The 21,059-nt window shown below is 35.5% G+C and overlaps 1 protein-coding gene across 7 annotated transcripts in view; it reads right to left on the reverse strand.

Annotated features, from left to right (window-relative positions):
• The window catches only part of LOC116176426 (serine/threonine-protein kinase tousled-like 2), a 100,511-nt gene that overhangs the window by 43,467 nt on the left and 35,985 nt on the right, over nt 1-21,059 (reverse strand). For 3 of the 7 annotated variants that reach the window (XM_031494982.1, XM_031494986.1, XM_031494983.1), the window contains one exon: nt 7,504-7,589. The exons of 2 other annotated variants lie outside the window; for them this stretch is intronic. In XM_031494982.1, coding sequence (XP_031350842.1) covers nt 7,504-7,589 — 86 coding nt within the window. Of the gene's footprint in view, nt 1-1,563; nt 1,596-6,432; nt 6,617-7,503; nt 7,590-21,059 lie in introns of those variants that run through there. 2 more of the 7 variants (XM_031494990.1, XM_031494991.1) reach the window with 2 other exon arrangements.

Consider the following 21,059-nt stretch of genomic DNA (forward strand, 5'->3'; position numbering starts at 1 on the left):
GTACAAAAAATTTCCAAAATTTCTTTCACTTACTAAACGCGTTCTCAATATTGATTATCCATAATTTTCAAAATGCCCTACATATTTTCAAAACTTCCTGAACATTTAAAATCATTTGATATTACGGCATATTCGATATTTTTCAAAATTGTCGCAATATTTCCAAAATATCCTGCACATTTTCGATTTTTAAGATTTAGTGAAGCATTTCCCAATTGTCCTAAATATTTCCGCAACATTTCCGTCAAATCTTTGCAACATTTCCAAAAAATCCCCATTTTCCGCAATTCCAAAATGTCCCACTTTCGAAATGGCATGTTTCTACCGTCAGCCATTTTTATTGATTGGTATTATTTGCCTTAATTACCATGTATAAATAAACAAAACAAAATCTCTATGAAACCATTGCCTACTATCAACGCTACTATTTAAAAACAGCAAAAAAATGAGGTTTTCATGGCTGAAATTAAAAAAGATTAGGTTGTGATACATCAATGTAATCAGGAAAAAGAATTAAAAACAAATGACCTTAAGACAGGTTGCTGCATCTAAAAATACCAACCTTAGATCAAATCTCAGAAACTGTGGTCCAAACATTTTTTTGTTTAGGTCACTGGTTTCTACGTAAAGATACTTAAAATAGGCAGTTTTGACTTTTCTTCTATCTTGCATATGTAGTAAGATACGATAACAGTTAAAACAAGATACGAAGAATACATTTTTTGACACCCAGCTCGCATACGGAAACACGACTGTTAATCCGGTTTATATTCAATGGTACATAACACCCCTAAAATACATAATTCAGTGTAATAAATAAAACATACTTTATGTAGGAGTTCCGAGTCCCTTGTACTCTCCTCCAATCTCGGAAATCTCAAATCATCTTTTTCAAGGGTTTTTCAGTTTCTAGAACAAACGGACACAAGGAGACGAGCAAATTAGTACGAAGGTGAAGAAGCAACGTGGTAAAGTTGTCGACCAAAAAAAAATACCATTCGAGAAAATCTCGACTCTAGCTCAAAGCTGAGTAGAATCATAGCCTAATAAGGCCATGAGTAGAATAATCTTATATATTTCCCTACACAGAGAAGAGCTGAACTGTGGCTAAACCTGGGATCCAGAATTTTTTTAAAAAAAAAGGTATATAGTTCACATTTCCGGAACCTAACCCTTGATCCTCTGAAAAGTTGGTGAAAAAGGCGTACTAATGCATACCTATACCTACTATTGCTTGTAATGTCATTATCCGAATGAAAATGTTAATTTAACTGGTTATGATCTCTCAGAACGCCCCCCCCCCCCCATCCCTCAAACAATTTGCATTTATCGCAGTTAAAAAAATGAATTACGTCCACACAGATTCCCTTTATCTAACAGTTGACCCATATTATATACATTCAGTTTAGTTACACATACGACTCTTTTGAACAGTGCCCGAGTTTATCTACCGGATACGATAAAGTTATTTATAATTTACTTTTAGATAGCGCAAGCGGAGGAAGATCGCGTTTTCCCGAAAAAAAATGGCTGCGCGAATCGCAATAACATGGGAACACTCACCAAACATGCGCCGATTACACACTGCGTATTTTAATGCACATACCTGCAAAAGAAAAATATTTTAAAAATTGGGCTTATCATTACACAAAATAAACATCAAAACATATGTACATTTTTAGCAAAGCGTCAGTTAACTTGGGAGGCTATGGAAAATCAATGGGGGTTTAAGAGGATAAAGCGTATCAGCGTTAAGTAAGTCTAACCTCGCTTATCAGTAGACAAACAGCGTGTTATGGTTGATTTAATTAATAAAAACACTGACATAAGAAGACAAATAAGCCTTCCTACAAGATATGGATTATGAATAGCGACTGACATTTCATTTTGACAAACCATTGTGACTAGTGGAAGGAATTCATTCCTATAGAGCGCAAAATGGCGTTTTCTTACAAAGGGCGGTTTAATCAAAAAGCAAAGACCGATAACGACAAGGCGCACAAATTATCGATTCCACCTACTCTGCATATCGCATGCATTCAGAAGGGTCGGCCAGAAAATAGAGGAACTAATTTAATATTGATTTGAACACTTCTGACCCTTGTCCACGAAGCATGACTCACGACCTCTTAACGTCACTTCCCGTATTTAGCAGCGGATCATTTCGTTCGACAAGCTTTCTAGTCAATTCATCGTCGAGAAGTTAATACACCATTCAAATGATTTCGTATTTCCAACATGTTGGCTTTTTCTTGCATATTCGTTAACATTTCTTTTTTTCAACATTACAGAAAACAAGTCACACAACAAACCTCTGGATGTTTTTCATAAAGCAAATGCTCTATGATTTCACGTTCGTACCGGTTCATTTTCCGAACCGCACTCCAGAAAATTATGAATGTGACCAATCGCCATAATTGTGGTCAGTCTCCTACCAAGTAGCCAATGCCTACCCCCTTCTTAAATTTCCCATATGCGGATATGGCCTAAACGAAACATCACGTTTGGAAGAATTCATTGTACCACATAGTACCATATCGTGTAAGTATCTAAGGAGCTATTGGTACGATTTTTACAAACCAGCGTTTGCGGCCAAACAATCAAGTGATCAACTGAAAAGCTTTCAGCCGCACAATAAATAAAAGTAGCAAGCGGCTGCCTACTGCATGCCCTGTTCTCTCTATTAATATTCTATTACAGGAGAAACGGCACTTTCCGAAGTATGTACGACAACGACGTTACGAGGTATGTAGATTGCGTACCTAATCAGACAGACGGTCGACGGACGTACAAAAATGCAACTTCAGTGGTATTTAGTGTGACCTTTTTTTAAGAATATTAAATGAATTGAATCTGGATCAGGAAATTTTGAATAGCTCCTATTTTTTTAAATTTTGAATTTTTCCATATTTCCAAAAAACTCATTATGGATCAATGAAGTAATTGAAATACTCTCAGATAACCAATTTCTCTTGAGATCTGATCTTGGCACGTCAATTTCGTGGTTTTGAGGTAGGTATTTTTGAACTTTGTTGTAACATCGGAAACCGCATATAAAATCTTAATCAAAGCGTTACTTACACCTGATCTTGTTTGTGTGTGCATAGATGGCACTGTATCAACCAAAGATATCAACAAATAGATAATCTACTTATCTAATCTTAAGGTTGACATTGCTTAATCTGTCATTTATGAAGGTTTTTAATTGTTAAAATCATCTGAACAGATAAGTCTAAATGAATCCTTGGATAAAAATATCAAGTTTTCACCTTATTTATACACTGTGTCCAGGATAAGGATGTCTATCATGGGGATCTCGAAACCATAGAAGATACGACGATTGTTAAATTAGGGAAATATTGCGCAATTAAACAATCATAGTGTAAAGAAAATCGAAACATTCCGATTACTTCCGATGATATGCCCGAAAAACCAAAATTTGCTGATTTTGTTTTTATTTTTTTATTACGAATTCAACGATGTACGGCACACACAAAAAAAACCCAAAGTTGGAAACTGATGGTTTCAACGGGATGGTGCACTCGAGCACAAAGTCGTTATTTTTCGGCGAAAAAAGTTCTGATATCAACTAAATTTAGTATTTTGTGTGATACTGACAATTTTTTTGGCATATAGCTTGGGCAGTAATCGGAATTTTCAGGTATTCTTTACAGCATGATAATAACTAGTTAATTGGCGCCACTTTTCCCTAATTTGACCATCTTCGTATCTTCTATGGTTTCCAAGATCCCCATCATAGACATCCTTATCTTGAACACAGTGTATATGTAATGTGTGATTTTTATTAAACGGTAGGTTATATGTAGTTAGCAAACTACAGATAATGAATTTAACTTTATCTGTATTTGCTTTGCTTTAAGTGAAACGTGTATTTGTCCAAGAGAGGCAAACTTGGCCCTTGGGTCTTAAAAAGAGCTTTGGGAAGCTACAGACAATTTTGCTATACGTTTTTGATTGATAATTTATACCCGGTTGATCAGAAGATTTAATTAACCAATATGGTAACAACAAAACAAAGTTTCCTCGCAATCGGATGAACGGTTTAGACAGACAGACAGAGAGACATCCATTTTTAATTATATAGATAATAGCTGACCCAACGAACGTTAGCGGCGAACCTCGTATATATGGGTAAATTGATTGCCTAAAATTTCAATATACTTGCCATTACAGTGTTCACATTTTAAGTCTTTTTAGATTTTGTGTTAAAAAATACAGTTTCCAGTCATGGTGGTGATATGTTGCAAAATCACACTGTGCACATTTTAAATATTTGAAAGTATTGTGAGAGAAGAGTTAACAGATTTACAATTAATCGAAATCGCGAATATCCTATGCCTGCTACTTTTTAATTTGACGGTTGGTAACATTGACAACATTTAATTTGACTGTTGTTGTCATTAGTTCTTATATTTATTTTTGTAATATAAGTGTTTTTGTATTTTTCCGATATATTGGATGCTATTCTTCTTCTTTAATGACTAACTCCCATCATTAATTCCATTAATTCCGGCAATACCACTAATTTACAGATAATTCCACTGAAATACCTTTAATTCTACTCCTTTATTTTGACTAATCGTACAGAGTCTTGCCTTGATTTCGGACTTGCGACATAACCGTTCGTCAGTCCGATGGGGTGCGCATGCGCATACTAGTATAGGCATTTTTGTGGCAATAACAATAACATGAATCATAGTTCGCATTTAAAAATTGGTTCTGAAAACTAATCATCCTAAAAGTATGAGATCGGGATCACAGGTGTAAAATATAAATATGTCATAAATTATAGGTTATTAAACGAAGAGGGGCGAAAAAAATCTGTTTTGAGAAATATATATGGGAGGAATTTTGAGAATTTAGAAATAACGAATCCAAATTCCAACGTCCCGCGTTCGATCCACAGGCCCGACAATAACCGATCTTTGGCATTGTTCCTCTCCTCTCCTCTGGGTCGACTCGACTCGGCTTCATTACAAATGAGCATGAGCACCTGGACGTTGGGGTTCACCTAGGAGTAATAATAGGCTGCCGGACATGAGGAGCGGACTACTTACCTCCTTTGAAATTTGTCATTCCTTAGGCCCCATAACGTCGCTACATTCAAAGAAGAAAGTATGAAAAGAGCAGAATCGGTCAACATAACAATAGGTAGATTCCCAATTAGTTCATATTTAAGTAAATAATGGACTTTGGTGCCTCCTTTCATTTAGAAAGTTGTGTTGTTCATTTGATAAAAAAACAGTTACCTATTTCAATTAAATACCCATCATTTTTAAGGGTGAAGGCAATGGAATTATTTGAGGGCAGGGGTCAAAAGAGCCTAGTCCAATCCTGTTTTCGAGAGTTGTACATTGAAAATCTTTGTTCAACAATTTCAAGAGCACTTAACTTCAACCCAAGGTAATAAATTTAGTTTTTAATGCAAGGAGATACAAAGAATAAACTTAGGTGACTAACTTTTTTGCACCAATACTACAGTCACGCATTGGCTTAAAAACTGTCAAAAAGCTTGGGTAGTAGAGAACATATTACAAGGCACATTTGATTATCTGTTTGCATAGATAAAACTAACCAATCACGCAGATTCTTTGATTACGATATTTGTCATTTGTCAAGCAATGCTAGAAATGTGGCCAACTTTACGTAAAATTAACTACTCACGGTCGAAAAAATGTCAGGAGTTTACAATAAAAGTACCATGTGCGAAATTAACCGCTACGTTCGTAATAAAATTGTGTGTCCATTACAAAATGAGAAAAGTAGAAATGGCAACGGCGCCCCCTCCCTCCCAATTAACGCTCTACATAACGATATGATTAAAATAAATGACTAATGTAACACACGTAAAACGCATAATTGTAACAGTGGAACTGGAAGAGAGCGATCATTTTTTTTGTTAGAACAATCAATTGTTAATGGACGATTAGCGACCATTAATGAACACCTTAAACGTTTGTAACGTACATAAATACCGGGTGCTGACGGCCGCACAAATCACAAGGTTGTACGAGAGAAGCGGCTACGGTTGTCTACATTTTTGCGTTTGTTAAGTTCATTGCACGCCAAACAATGTTGCAGTGTGAACACGTCTCGTTATTATAGACATTTTGTCGAAATTCGACTTGCATTCAATATTTAACGTAGATACATTATCAGAGTAAATGTGTATTTAAAAATCAAGGTTACTGTTACGTAATAAAATTTATTCATATGCGTATTTATCCGCCGTAGTGATCATACTAGAATAAATAAAACTACGTGTAGCTGTAGTTGCGGTGTGTGGTAAGAGAAGGCTTAATAAATTTAAGTGTTGCGCGCACCCAATTGGTACCTCTAATCGTTCATAAATATCAACCTACTGTTTTTTGTGTAACACAAAATATGACCCGATTAAAAGCTGTAGCTCACCTGCAAAATACCAAGGTTTTGAGCGATCTGCCAATTCGGTTCCCGAAAAATACTCGGCACGTAACGGACCTGGGCCAACAGAACTACCAGGAAAAAACTAACTAGACACTAAATTATACCACTTTTGTAAGCTCTGACAAAACAACTTTTGAGGGCGACTGTACTTAGAATGCAATGCAACCTACCAGGTGCAACGACACCATTCTTATAAAACCGTTCGCTTCACGGCTAATCTTCCTATAAACACGATTAGATTTTGTTCAAAACAATGCGTTAGAAAGAAACGAAACCATTCCAATTATTGTAGGATGTGAAATTTAGTAACGAAATCGTCAGCATTGCCAATTTTAGGATCGAAATAAGACCTACAACTATTTACGAACACTCACGAACATGCAGCAGAATGATAATTTATAATTGTTTGTTTTTCCGTTTAAAGATTCGAATGCCACGACAACAGCAGGTATAAACATCGAAGTAAAAGTCCAACTCGAATTGACCACCGCGAAAAACTAGCGCAACTAGTTTCTATTGTCGTATTATGCAATAACAAATAACCGAAACAGTTTCACAAAGAGACCCAGCAACAATTACAAAAAAAATACTCACTTGCTTATCATTTAACAACTACTACATAAATGTTAATAAATGAAAAATGTTACGTAAAGACAGTAATTTGAAGGTCACCAACTGAATAAAATAACAATATGTGAATTAGTTAATTATGAAAAGCGCGTCATATCGCAGTGGCGTCCATTAATTTTGATAATATTAACCTTTACAGTTTACCGCACTCAGTCAACGCCACCTACTGATTGTATCAATAATTCTACTAATTTGAAAATAAAAGAGAATCGTATTGAAAAATATGCCGTTCGTCATCGTCGATTAAAACCGCTCGTCGAGATATGCGCTTATCGAGGAATTCTTAAAAGCTTCTTTACACGTTCCCGATCGTATTTTTAGAGTTATATGTATAATTTACAGGACGGGGAGAGTGGGAAGCGTTAATTTTAGATCTGCCTTTGTACAATAATGACGACTAAAAGGAGGAATGAGAATGACACTCACCCTCGCACCAAGGAACCGCGCCTCTAGGAGCTCCTGTTTCCGGGGGTCGAGCACCGCCTGGAATTGCTCCATCTTCACGCCAGCGCCTGCAACAACGCCGATGTCACTCACACCTCTGATTTTAATTGGGGATCCCTAACGTATGTGCGATGAAAGTTCAAGGCAAAACTGGCCAAGTTTCGACATTACAAAACTGACAATAGCATAGACATACGTAATAACTATTTTGATCTTGACGTGTTTGGTGGGTGAAAGGGATGCTTGGGAAACAATAAAAAAGTGCATCTAAACATACAATTTGATTTGAACAATAAGCAACGAAATTAGTAATGGGGGGTTGTGGTCTGGACTGACTCATCATCGGCATAGTCATGAGATGACATTAATTTCCCACTGTAATACTATAAGCAAATAGTTTTAAAGCTCCAATCTGGGGTCCCACAAGGTTCCGTTTGGGTCCAATATTGTCCTTAATTTTTATTAATGATTTTACTGCTTGCAAATTATAAAGGCACCATGACATTTCCTGATGACACGCCACTTTACACAATTATATCTATTACATACCAGTTTTTCAAATAAACCGAGGGTCACAAATGTTTTGTTTGTGTGTTTTTTTAAATTATTTTGTCGAGATCCATTCCGTTTTGTTAAAATGTTTCCAAATTCCTACGCCAAGACGACACAAGCCTAAACGGAAGTGTAAGGTGAGCAAGAACTTAGCGAAATTCCATGTATGAGTTCCTTAAGAATTTAGGAACAAATTTGTCGAACAGTTTTTCAATACGAACCTTTGGAACGAATGCGCCTTGGAGGAAGTGCAAACTACATTCCTAGATACATACATAATTTGAAATATGTAAAGCTATTCGATAAAATTAATCAACCTGACGCAATTGTTTAAAAAGTGATTCAACTTATTACCTTCTAAGGTAAGTAAAAAAAAAGGTTTCTGTTTTCGGCTGATCTGATGTTTTTGACGAGCCATACTTCCAGCGAAGGATAATTGACCCAAATATTAATTTGCGAAACAAATTATTTTCGAAAATGCCTTTACCTGCCTGAAGGGATACGAATACAATTGCTGCACGGGCCTTTTACCGACACATAATTTTTTAGGTTCTTTTTCGAAGAAAAATTTTTAATTGAGTTTCACCAAATTCCATATTTTTTTAAAATTTCAAATGTCACCGCCACAAATAATTTACAACTCTAAAAAACCTTGACAGATGGCGAAGGACAAACAATTTTTTTTCGAAAAAGCATGCCCAATATCCTATCCAAAGATACTCAAAAATCGAGTCAAAAATATTTGAAGTTTATGTAATTAATGATACAAATTGAAGTAACGCTAATAATAAGAATGCTTCCATATATCACAGGCGACTTTCAAGTATGCCCAAGCCAGTAGCTGAATGAACTCGTGGATGATCCACATATTATTATTGTTGTTTGAACTTGTTGTAATTGTGATACAATATTGAAATTTTCATCGTTTCTTACTGTGAAATAAATACAAATGTCACTTGTCGCGGGCAGTAGACAGTCTGTTTCAAATCAAGGCGGCACTATTACTAACTTTCTTAGTTGTGTAGTTATAAAGATGGTTAAATGATCAAAATTGCAAATTTTTATCTACAGAGTCCAAATCTGTAATTTTAAGTATTTTGGGTATGGTGCATTAAGAACGTTTATAGAGAATAATAAGCTGTGATATATGGTATAATATACAGAGTGTTTCTTATAAAAAGTCACATGTTGGTTATTTGAAATGTGATGTTTTGTTTTTTTTGAAATTACAAATATGGATTCAGTAGAAAAAATACACAATTTTAGTAATTTAACCGTTGCTAACTCTACAACTAAGAAAGTTAGCAATAGTGGCGACTTAATTTGAAACAGACTGTATAGAGTTTGAAAGATCTTGTAAGAATCATTAACATTAAGAGTTAATATGGTTCATCTACGAGACACCGCGAACAATATTTAGAACAAAACATAAGTTTTTGTATAAGTACCAGGGACACTATCATGCTAATAAGGAAAAGTCCAACAACGATACCGAAACTGGATTTTTTCCAAAACCATTTTTTTGTCTATTTCTCAACTGGAAATGGAAAAAAAACTTTTTTGTTCGAAATTATGAGATAATGCTAATGGGCCGTCCATTTCCGACCCCTTAAGATAGGAAAAGTGGAAACAAAATTTGGCCTTTTCAGTTTTGTGGTGATATCTGTTATTTTCAAAAATTTCAAATGCGTTTTTTCCCTTATTTAATCTACCTTGTAGGTCTGTTGCCGAAAACAGAATTCGAAAATTTTTGTAATTCTTTGTTTTGATTTCGAAAATTTCTCAAATACAACAATTCAGTGGAAATCATGATCAAAACGTTTTTTGCACTTCCTTTAGGGGTCCGCATTTTGAGGTACGAACAAAAAAAAATTACAAAATACCGCATAAGATTTAAAAAGTTACTGTAGAGAATATTCTAGAGATCTCAATAGATATCAAGGCGCCATAAAAGATTACTCATCGACCATAAGAAACGAAAACGGACGTCCCGCAGTCTATCCGGGAAATATGACGTGTTTGTTCTAGAATATTCGAGACCGTTCGACAGCTTTCGAGAAAGATGGGCGTTTGCTATTTAAGCAAATCGAATTGTGCTTGAAGTACGTGTGATGTTAAAAATGTAAATAATAATCACTGTTATAAATGAATCCCATAATTTAAGACTGTTATAAGTTTATTGTTAGTTAATTGTAAATAAATAAATCACGTAATTAAATTTACGTAACCATCCCTCTATTATGTCATCGTTGCTATCAGAAAATTTCTCTAATTTCTATAATGAACATATTGCAAAAATTTCGGGTCGATAACGAAATGCATAAAAGGAGTCATCTGTCAGATTCCTATACTCTGTTGTATTGATTTATTAGCGATACCGTATTATAAATGTGTACTAAAAGGGTCCAGATCAGTAAAATGTCATTACATTTTGCACGATCACTCCAAATGACATTTTCCACGGAATATACAAGTGAATTGTGTAACAAATAGAACAGTATGCTCGCAATTATTTCTCCTCAGTTCAACTGACATTTTATGAGAAATTGCTTTTTTAAAATTTTGGACCACTTCAGAATTGATAAATTTAAGACATAACAATTTACTCTAAACGTTCAGATATTATAATTGCTATACGGAGTTGCTCAAAATGAGCACATTTCAACATCACCTCACGCTAACCATTTCGCAATGACGTAAGCTTATCACTAGAAGATTTAAACTATACTGTCACACAAATAAATTTTACTAAAGCAAACGCATTCTGTAGCAATAACGATTTCGAAGGGTAATGCAAATTGTAAATGTCTACTTTTTAATCATCTATGAGTGCTTGCTTGCTGCTAACATTTACAATATTGGACCCAAGACGGAGCCTTGCGATACTCCAACAGTAACAGGGCTGCAATAAACATCAGGTAGGTAAACTATTTGATTGGCAATGAAATAGAAAACTCTGTTACGATAATAATTAGCCAAAATAACTTACTATAGGAAGCAATTTAGCATTTGGACAACTTTCGGTGCATACGTTCGCATAGTTGCGTAAAAAATGTCGTTTGCGTACTTCTCATTTGGGTAACTTTCCGCTTCGAGTCGCTTGGAGCACCACAGACCTACGCAAAAGATGATGCAAATTACGAGAACAATGGATCGCAAAATTTTACCATTTACATTTAAAACCGTTCATTTCAACTGACATAAGGCACGGTTGATTGCCAATTTTCCTGGATACAAAAGCAACTGGCATGAATCTGTTGTAGTTAGTGTAAACTTTGAGATGTTGATACAATTTAGAGAAGTGGCAAATCTCGAGATAATAATATAAAAAGCGTATGTCGTTTTAATTGGAATGATCGTGTAAGTGCGGCAACGTTGAGTTGGGGACCTGCACCGTACGATTGTGAGAAAACTTAAAACAGGTAGAAGTACGTAATGCCATCTTTATTAAGATTGACGTAAATAATGAGCAATAGGAAAAGCTCCAACTAATAATAGTCTCAATATGGCGGGTACGGAAGTGGCCCGGGTGTGACGTCATGACTATCTAGCGTGCCGTGTCAACATTGATCGGGAAAGGGGTGGACCCACCCACTAAGCACCCCCAATTACAACCGTCAGATGGAGCCAGGGTAAAATTGAAAAAGTTCTTCTCGAAAGAAAGTATCCCAGGAACGAAATCTGGGGCCTTATACAAAATTCGCTTTAGATTAGGTATTAAAACCTCGACCGATACTGGTCGTTATTTATAAATAGCGTAAAAAATACACGTGATAACCTTAGAATGTTATGTTCAGCTGAGGTCAATCGCGTACAATGCCAGAGAAAAAATGTTGAATTTATGTAAAGGCCAGTCCAGACAGGAGTAGGTGGGACAAACTAAATGGACAATGTTCACACAGTAGTATCCGGTTTGTTTGCCATAACTACTATCCGTATCATGTTTACCAGAAGAAAAGTTGATCCTTAGTTTAAATTGGATGTTTTAACAGGCAATTTAACACTTACGGTCCTCTGCTTTGCAACTCGAACTGTTATTTTACATACACACTATAATCTGCACACTTAAAACGTAAAGCACCTATTTTGGTTTATCTGGCCTGTTTGCAATGGCATCTAATCTTTTTGTTTTTATCTCCGATAACCCCCTTATCTTACTTCCAGTTTCAATTTAAATGCCATTGAATAGCGAATTTTTCCTTGAATTTAACTTTGGAAGAGCGTGCGAAGTTCACGCTCTCCTCGCACTAAAATTATGAGGTAAACTGAGAAATTTTGATAAATCAACGGATCATCGCCGATAGCAGACTTTTGTCGTACACGTGCGTACCTAATGTCGGAAAAACAAAGTGCCAAACTGGAAAAGGCGTTGGAGGTAGAGAGGCAAGAATGTAATGAATACGCCTGTCGAGACAAAGCAAAGTTTCTTCAATTCTTGTTAATTATTTAAGTTAATTTCATCTCAGTTGTTCGAATTGAAAACTGCGACCTAACTGCTAACTTAATGCCCTGTTGCCGGTTTTCCCTGCCATTAAAATGTTTTCAAATCGATTTCGGCGGATCTCACAGACACAATGGTGAGAAACGGGAAGTGTTTCACATCGACGTGCTAGTTGCAAGGACGATCGCTGGTTCGATTGCAGCACTCAGATTAATATTTTAAACTAAGCTTTAAAATAAACAAGCGTCGGGTGGGTCAGCATGTACCTACAGAATATTAAAACGCGATACTTTCAGGAAAATAAGGCGATGATTGTTGTATCCCCCGCCTATGCATAGAGAGTCAAAGGTAATCAGATTGAAATTATTTAATAACCCGTTAATATCGGAAGCATTTAGAATGCCCCAAAATGGCTACACAAGTCGTGTATAATAAAGAAAATCTCGAAAGTATTAATTCCTTCTGACGCGTCGTATAATTAATAATAACCTACGCGACGTACCTCATTCAGCGAACGTTATTCAAAATTCCGTTTTCTTCCTTCGTTTTACGCTACAGATACCGAACAGATCGTCCACGGCTTCAATTCTCAGTCTCAAACCGTTTTGCTTTGACCACTTTTTTTGCGACGCAATTAATTTTTGATGCTTTCTTTCAGCAATTTTTGAGGTTAAACTGCTGTTGCGTTAATATAGAATGATGATTCGTTTGCAGTTATAGTAAATTTGAGAAATATCTAACGCCACGGTATATTAAAAAAAACATGAGTTGCTTCTTCTATACAACCAAAACTACTTCGAGAAAGTTGCTTCGATATTCAATTATTATAATAAACAAAAGGTTATGGTTCACTGAAGATATCAATGTAAGCGGAACAATGCCTGCGGCTTTTAAATTAAATAAAGATAAAATTAAAACCAATCGCCATGACAATAAAACATATTTCTTTTTTTAACCTTGAAGCTTTCGTTTTGTTTTTCAAAATATGTATATAGTGTGTCGCACCACTAGCAAATGACAATGGATTTTGTCGCAAAGGATCCACGAGAGCCTTTGAAATTACCGTTCATCGTACTACTCCAGTCTCTTTCTAACATCTGGCAAGCGCAATAACGTACGTTGAATGCTAACTTCAAATACATATCAAAGCCTTCGTGGATCCTTCGCGAAAAAGTACATTAATTCTGTTTGCCTGTGGTGCGTTCAACCTGCGACACATACGGTATACCTACTTACACATTATAATCATTCACAATATTTGGAAAATTCCAAAATGGATCGCCTACTCATATTCCATTGCTGTATTGCTGATATTGCTGGATTATTATTGCTAACCTTAGAGGGTACAATGTTCGAATAGAATCGAAGTTAATTTAATCTAGCATGACTAGTTTGGAATAATGCCAGGATAAAATAACCAGAAGTTGATGAATGGTGAAAACTAATCTCTATTATACAAAAAACTCTCATTTCATATTTAAAAACGTCTCGGCAGTTTGCAAACTTGTTTCTTTAAATATAATTGATTATTACAATTTCAAAGATGAATAATAGTATAGTATATACCGCGGGACTGAAGTAGTACTTTTAATCCCGAAGGTAAAGTTTATGGCCCGACCGAAGGGTAGGCCATAATTTACCTGAGGGATTAAGACCACTACTTCAGTCGCAAGGTATATAATATACTATTATTATATATTTTTCGTACTTCCGAAACCGAAACACTTAATATGTATGGAGTTAGAGAACGCGTTCTTTCAAAAAATCGCTGCTTAACAAGTTACCATAGGAACGTTGCGTTGGTATGACAATCCCTATGCCATGGTAACAAAAATAATTTGGAAACTGTCATTGCTAGTGTCATAAAAAGGTGGTGGGTGACAAAGGTGTATTTGATATTGATAAAAAACGGCCAAAGTAGGTAAAGATTGATACCACCGAAATCCAAAAAACTATATGAGCAGCAGTACGATGCGTTTAAGAAGTAGTGCCGCATACAAAATGTGGAACAACCTACTGAAATTGCCTTGTTAGTAATTTCATCCTTCCGGGATTTTCGTCTGATTTTAATCCCGGCGGGACAAAAAGTGACACTTCAGTACTTGTCATAATGGAGTGAAGTTGTTACTTTAGTCCCGGAAGTACGAAAAATGATTAATAATCGGTTTACTAAGAGGTAATATATTAATTAAATCACTACACTACACTAAAAATCTTATTTTAAACCATTTTTATTATATTTATTGACAACTTATTCAAAAACTTTCGAAATTTTTCTTAAATTTTAGTCGAATCGATGTGGGCCGCAAGTGCGGTGTAACTTTGGCATTCGATTTCTCGAGGCCCAAATTTTATTGTCAGTTTGTTTAAAATGGTAATTGACTGGCAAAAAAAGCGGGTTTGGTCTCTTATAATTTTTCATATCTATGATCGTTATCGAGAAAAAACAAGTAAATTGCTACATAAAAACATAACTTTTAAAATAGTCCAGTAGGCCCTGGCTTTATTTGGATAATATCTTATTTTTATTAGTTTTGACAATTGGTATGGAAAATTGTATCTTTAAATTGTAAAGTGTACGGTAGAACTATAGCACCCTGTAGATCGTTTGCGGACCTATGTTTATATGGACTGTTAGTCATAAAACAAACCAAAGAATTAGTCCCCTCCGTATTTACGTCATATTTAAGAACACCCTGTATAAAATGTGATCGGTTCCCTACTGACTGAATTAAAAAAAAATCGTATAAACAGTTTGCATTTTAGCAATTTGTTATTTAGTCATTAGAGGTTCTGAAGGATTTTAATTCCTATTTAGATCAAATTAACAGTCAATCTTACGTATTTATTATTTAATATACAGCGTGTCCCAGATCGAGTGCGATTGCATAGGCAACTTTGTCATCATTGAAGAGTGGAGATTAGATTATTATATTCGTAAGCGAGCAAAATTTGCAGTTTTCTGTGCTGACTAAAATTCCATTTGACAAAACTAAATTGTTCGGTGCCCTATTCCTTTTTGGTGTTCAATATGATTTTGGTCAAAAACGATTTCACTGGCAATGGTTTTTGGCATTGAATAAAACACTATAGTGTTTTTATTCAATGCGTTTGATAACTTGTTTTACTTGTCCATCCTTAACCGTTTCTGAAAGATGTACAATAAATTGTACATGTAATTCTTTACTGTGTTTAATAGAACTTTTGAAAAATGTACCGAGTTGTTTATTCACTTCAAGTGACCTTATGCAACAGACAATCGTGTTGAAAGAATTACTTACTTACTAACATATCGTCACGTTCAAGGTACTATTTCAAAAGAGCGATGAAACTCAAGCCGAGAGCCGAACGTAGGTTCGAATCCCACTCCCGAAAGTGCAATCTTTAATCTTTTCACCAAGTATTTTTGACCTAAAATTCGAACGTTTTTCATTAGTATTACCGTTTCCATGTTCTGCGCAACGTTTCAATAGTTTGAGTACTATGCGATCAAAAATGAGTTGCTATCGAGTCGCCTTTGGAATTTTTGTTTACATGGAAAATCGTACTTAATTTGAATTTCCAAAGGCGACTCGACAACAACTCATTTTCGATCGCTCGTTGCTTGGAAAGTATTGTGGAAAACTCCATCTTTCAATACCGCAATCCTGACCTTGGTAAACTCTACTTTCTTAATGACAAATGAGCACTTGAACATTAATACACATCGTGAAACTTTTTACACACAAAACTTTTACCGATTTGTCAGATGTCGCGCTCTCAAAAAGTAGCAAAAAAACTCATCGTCAACAACGCAAAAACTTGATATTACATTATTTGGGAGATACACGTTGTTGCCAAGTTTTATGTGTTACCTACTTTGAAGACAACGAATCCGAGCCCAGTTTCACCCTAAAGCAAAGTTATAGGAATATAGTGGGTACGTTTAGATGAAAAGAACGAATGGGAGCAGCTCATTGATTTTTCATGACGTCTAAAATATTGACATTTGCTTTATTTAATCAGGGATTGGTCTTTTGTTACAAGCGATTTAGCTGGATAGAAAATGTAGTTCCGCAACAAGTTTCTCTCGTTCGCCATTTTACAATCGAACCTACTGTTGAAAATTTTAATTTCCACGCTGTTCGCACGTAAAATTAAAATGAGCGTAGGTACACGTGCGCTTTTCCTTTTTGCGTTTAAATTTGGGCGAAAAATTCGTTTCTGCGGCGAAGAAGAATTATGGGGGATAAGGGGTAGGGTACAGGGGATATGTCCAATTGCACATCCACACGATTCGGTAAGGCAACCAACCAGATCGATATCTAACAAAGTCAGATGAAAAGGAAATACTAGAACAACGTTCCATCATCATCATCTGTTCTGCTCTAACACCTACAACAGTAGCCCCACGGGGAAATAAAGGACGTGGAGTTTGTCAGATTCGTTATCGCTGTCGGTACTTTGGGAGTCTGGGTAAGTGGGTGTACGCGGACCTGCCATCAACCGTATTATGGAATGGTGTCCGCAATCTGGTAAATGGTAAATAACTAGGCTGAACAGGGGTGTGGCCACTTAAATGCTACTACTTATTAAAACTTGCGCGGTTTACAGACGTGTCAAGGTGAATTGATAGGTTTCGTTAGGGGGTAGTAAAAGTTTTGGGGAAACCAAATACAATTTCCGCTCATTTAAATGTACATAATTAAAATATGGCTGCCATTCGCGGCGAAGTGATGGACACATGCCGCAAGGTCAGGTGCGAGCGCGAGAGTCTGAATAAAATGGATCGATTTCATCCCACTGCAGCAACGTTCCCAGCATTTACTGTTCCTCCAAATTCCTCCTGCTCAGCGCGCCCTGCTTTTTATGCCGAGTTAACGAGCGGGTAATTTCAAAATTTACACTTATTGTTTAAATTGACCTACATAACTCTAACTTTCCATTTGAATTCTACGCTTCTGTGAAACATGAACTGAGCAAATTTGAAAAAAAAGATGTCAAGCAGGATTGAACCGTTTGCGCAGGCTCTCGTTTTTTTTTCCAATCTCCTCCGCTCTAAACCCTGTAAGTAAATATTAACCGCTAATTAAGTAATGTGTAAATCCTTAAGCGTTACTGTTATTGCTTATTATGTAGTTAACGGCAAGTCGTAAACCCCCTACGGTGATGCTCAATTCGAGCCGGAGCACGCTATAACAAGCTCAACGTGCTGATGTAGTTTAAAGCAACATTGGTTTTATTAACACAAGTTTAATACAAAATACTGCACTAAACTGGAGTTTAAACTACGAGATACCAATTTAAGGTTGAGGGTAGTGGCTGAATTTATACGGCGCGTATAAAGAGATGTTTCGCCGGAGATTACACCATTTTCCCCTACAAAAGTCATGCAAAAAACAAACGTAATACTTACCATATGCGTACTGCCTAAATTTTTTTTGGAATTTTCTTGCGTAATTCTATAGATGGAGAATGCCGATCAGATGATCTCCAAAATTGGAGTACTCGATACCTTCAATAGACGTTAGTCTTTCAGAAGATACGAAACAAACAGGTATTGAAATTTTTTGGGTCTCAAACATGAAAATATTGCGCGAATTGCTTTCGTCCCTATAAGAGTTTGAGATCTCAGTAAGGTTGCGCGTTTGAGTCGTATTTCATTGAGTAACGCGTATGGTGGACGAAAAAGTAGGAATTTCTTTCTTCACGAAATGTGAACTGCAGATAAAACTCAGTTTAATCATGAATTCAAATATTCGTTCTGCACATGCGCTCAAAAAGTGGATTTACGCATGCGCGCACAAATTTTAATAAAAATCAAATATATTTCGAAAATACGAAAATTCAACAAAACATACACTATTGTCAGCAAAGTTTTTCTACTTTATTATACAGTGTGTCCAAGATACGAATGAACAGCATGGGTAAATCGGAAACCATAAGAGATACACAATCGGTTAAATCAGAAAAAAGTTTTAGAGTTTGGTAAAATGATCTTTTAAAAAAACCGAAATTAACCATATTCGTTTTTATTTTTGCCTGACCCTATTTAAAAAGATGTCAAGCGGAAAATAGACACTGTATTGAGTAGTATTTTTTTTAATACGAATACAACGATGTATGGCACAATATGTTTCTTTATTATGTTTAAGGACCCATTAATGAATTATTTTAACAGTTTGTCAACGCCTACTGCATCAAAAAGTTACAAATTGTTTATTATTTAAATCATAAAAAGAATTTTTATTAAATCTTGTGACTATTTCTTCAAAGGACTCATAGAGACTACCATAGTTAAAATCGCGTGACGCTAAAAATTAAAAATTCAGCATGGTGAGTTGTAGGTAAACATGGCAAACCATAGGAATAAGAAAGAATTTCAGTTTCAATAACCGCTTTTGTTTATTTTTGAAAAAACATCTGATAACTATAGGGCTCGTATATAGATAGAGCATATTTTCCCCTGCGACTTCGTATGCTCGATATTGACGGATATACGATAACGGAAACAGAGTCTACAGAATGCAAACATGTAAACACATCGGCACTGACGCATGCATCGATCGGTAAGCCAAATGGCAGAGTGCGAAATCAACGAAAAAAGAAGTTAAAAAATCCCTATCGGGCCCAATTGTGAATCTAAACCATTCGGGGGACAGAGACGCACATAAAAAAATTTCATCAAAATCCGTCCAACCATTTAGCAGGAGTTCAGTCACAAACACACCCACAGAAGAATGTTATACAGGGTGTAGCATTTCGGGCCCCTCGGTTCATAATTCCTTTACCATAAAAGATACTGAAAAAAGTCTTAGTCACAATGATCGTCGCCATGTTTCTAAAATATGTTTGATCGCCAGGAGCGTGCTGTATTCCAGTGGCGTATCAAACTAGCGTCTTTTTAAATGGAACACCCCATTTTTATAACTGATATGGAAAGTACTTGAAAAGTATTTCATTTTTTATGTAACATGTTATACCATTAACTTTAACAATTTCGCTGTTATAACCTTTTGTCCTCAAAAATTTGACAGTTTTTCGAATTTTTTTTTTGAGAAATAATTGCGCTATTATGACTCGAAGAAAAAAATTGTCGAGATAGTGCTACTTATTTTAAAAGTATTTTGAATTATACAAGGTGCGATGACAAACAAAAGGGCCACACGATTACAGTACAAGTCAAAAGTCTTTTTTTTAATGAAACACTCATTCATTAACTTGATAGTAACAATGCACAATTATTAAATAATTATTTATGGAACCAACTGCAACAACAAAAACACAATTTTATGAACTAAAACATCAATTTATTAACAAATGTTTAAAAACATGCATAAATTAATTTTGCACTGTTATTATTTATAACAATTATAACTATGAATATCAAGATATTTCGAAAACCATTCGAGATAAGTTCATCATTAATGAAAGTTAAAGAATGACACAAAAATATACGTAGTGTCCCATTAAAAAATCACAGAAATCGCAATCCACTGGGATCACGTCAACTTGAATAATAAGAGTCATCACATGCTCGTAATACTATAAAGGAGATGTGAGAGAATTTTAGATTGGAATTAACAAAACAATTGAGCACTATTAAGTAAGTACCGTATCGACAGTGTCCGCAACTTTTCGTTAATCTACCGTTCACGGGCGAGTACGGTAGAATCGTCACTTGATGCGACATCGTTGTCTTTTGGTCTTGAACGAAACGTGTTTTGTAGGTACCCAAATACGAAAACACAAACATTTCCAATGTTAAAACAGATTATGAATATAAAATTTTATAACTTTAGATCTACACAGAAAACACCCTGTAGATGAACTTTTCAATATCGGAGAGAACTACGTTTGACTATTAAATTCGAAATAAATGATATGAAGCCTGAAATCAAATTTTAACAAACTGCAAACGTTCGCACTTGCGATTTTTTTATTCTTATAGTTCGGACTTTCACTATAACGAGACTAACATATCGTTAGCTTTACATACGTATATTAAAAAAAGAGGTAGGTACAATTTCATTTAGAATTAGAATTGGAACCAAATACAGGGTGTTCCATTTACAAAAATGTAACTTTTTGACCCCCTACTTTAGGATCGCACTGTATAAGAAAAGAACAAAATTTGAAGTATTTCACATTTTGATATTTATTCGAAACGAAACAGTAATGCGGGCAGGTAAAAAGAGAGAGGTTCATCTGAATGAACTGGCGTTATTGAATCAGAATGAAAAGAGATACGCAAGTCATGTTACAAGGTTATTGAAACCCAATGCCGCGTGCGAAAGAAAAATTGTTACGATCGTTAGTCATACTCGGTTACATGCAGTCTCAGATCTCGAACGGGAGGAAAAACATTTCAGTACGATCAATCGCTTACAAAACGGATTCGAGTTAATTTTGACAGGGGTTTACAGTGTCAATGTAAGTAACATTGTAGTCGGCAGTTACTGACAAGTCTCCTAATGGCGGAATGTATGAATAAAATCCGTTCTTTCAATTGGCAAACCTTTTAGTGTATTTTACAACGGAATCTTACTCGTAGTTTATTAGCATC

Source organism: Photinus pyralis, unplaced genomic scaffold (genome assembly GCF_008802855.1).
Source record: "Photinus pyralis isolate 1611_PpyrPB1 unplaced genomic scaffold, Ppyr1.3 Ppyr1.4_LG7, whole genome shotgun sequence".
Taxonomy (NCBI): Eukaryota; Metazoa; Arthropoda; class Insecta; order Coleoptera; family Lampyridae; genus Photinus; species Photinus pyralis.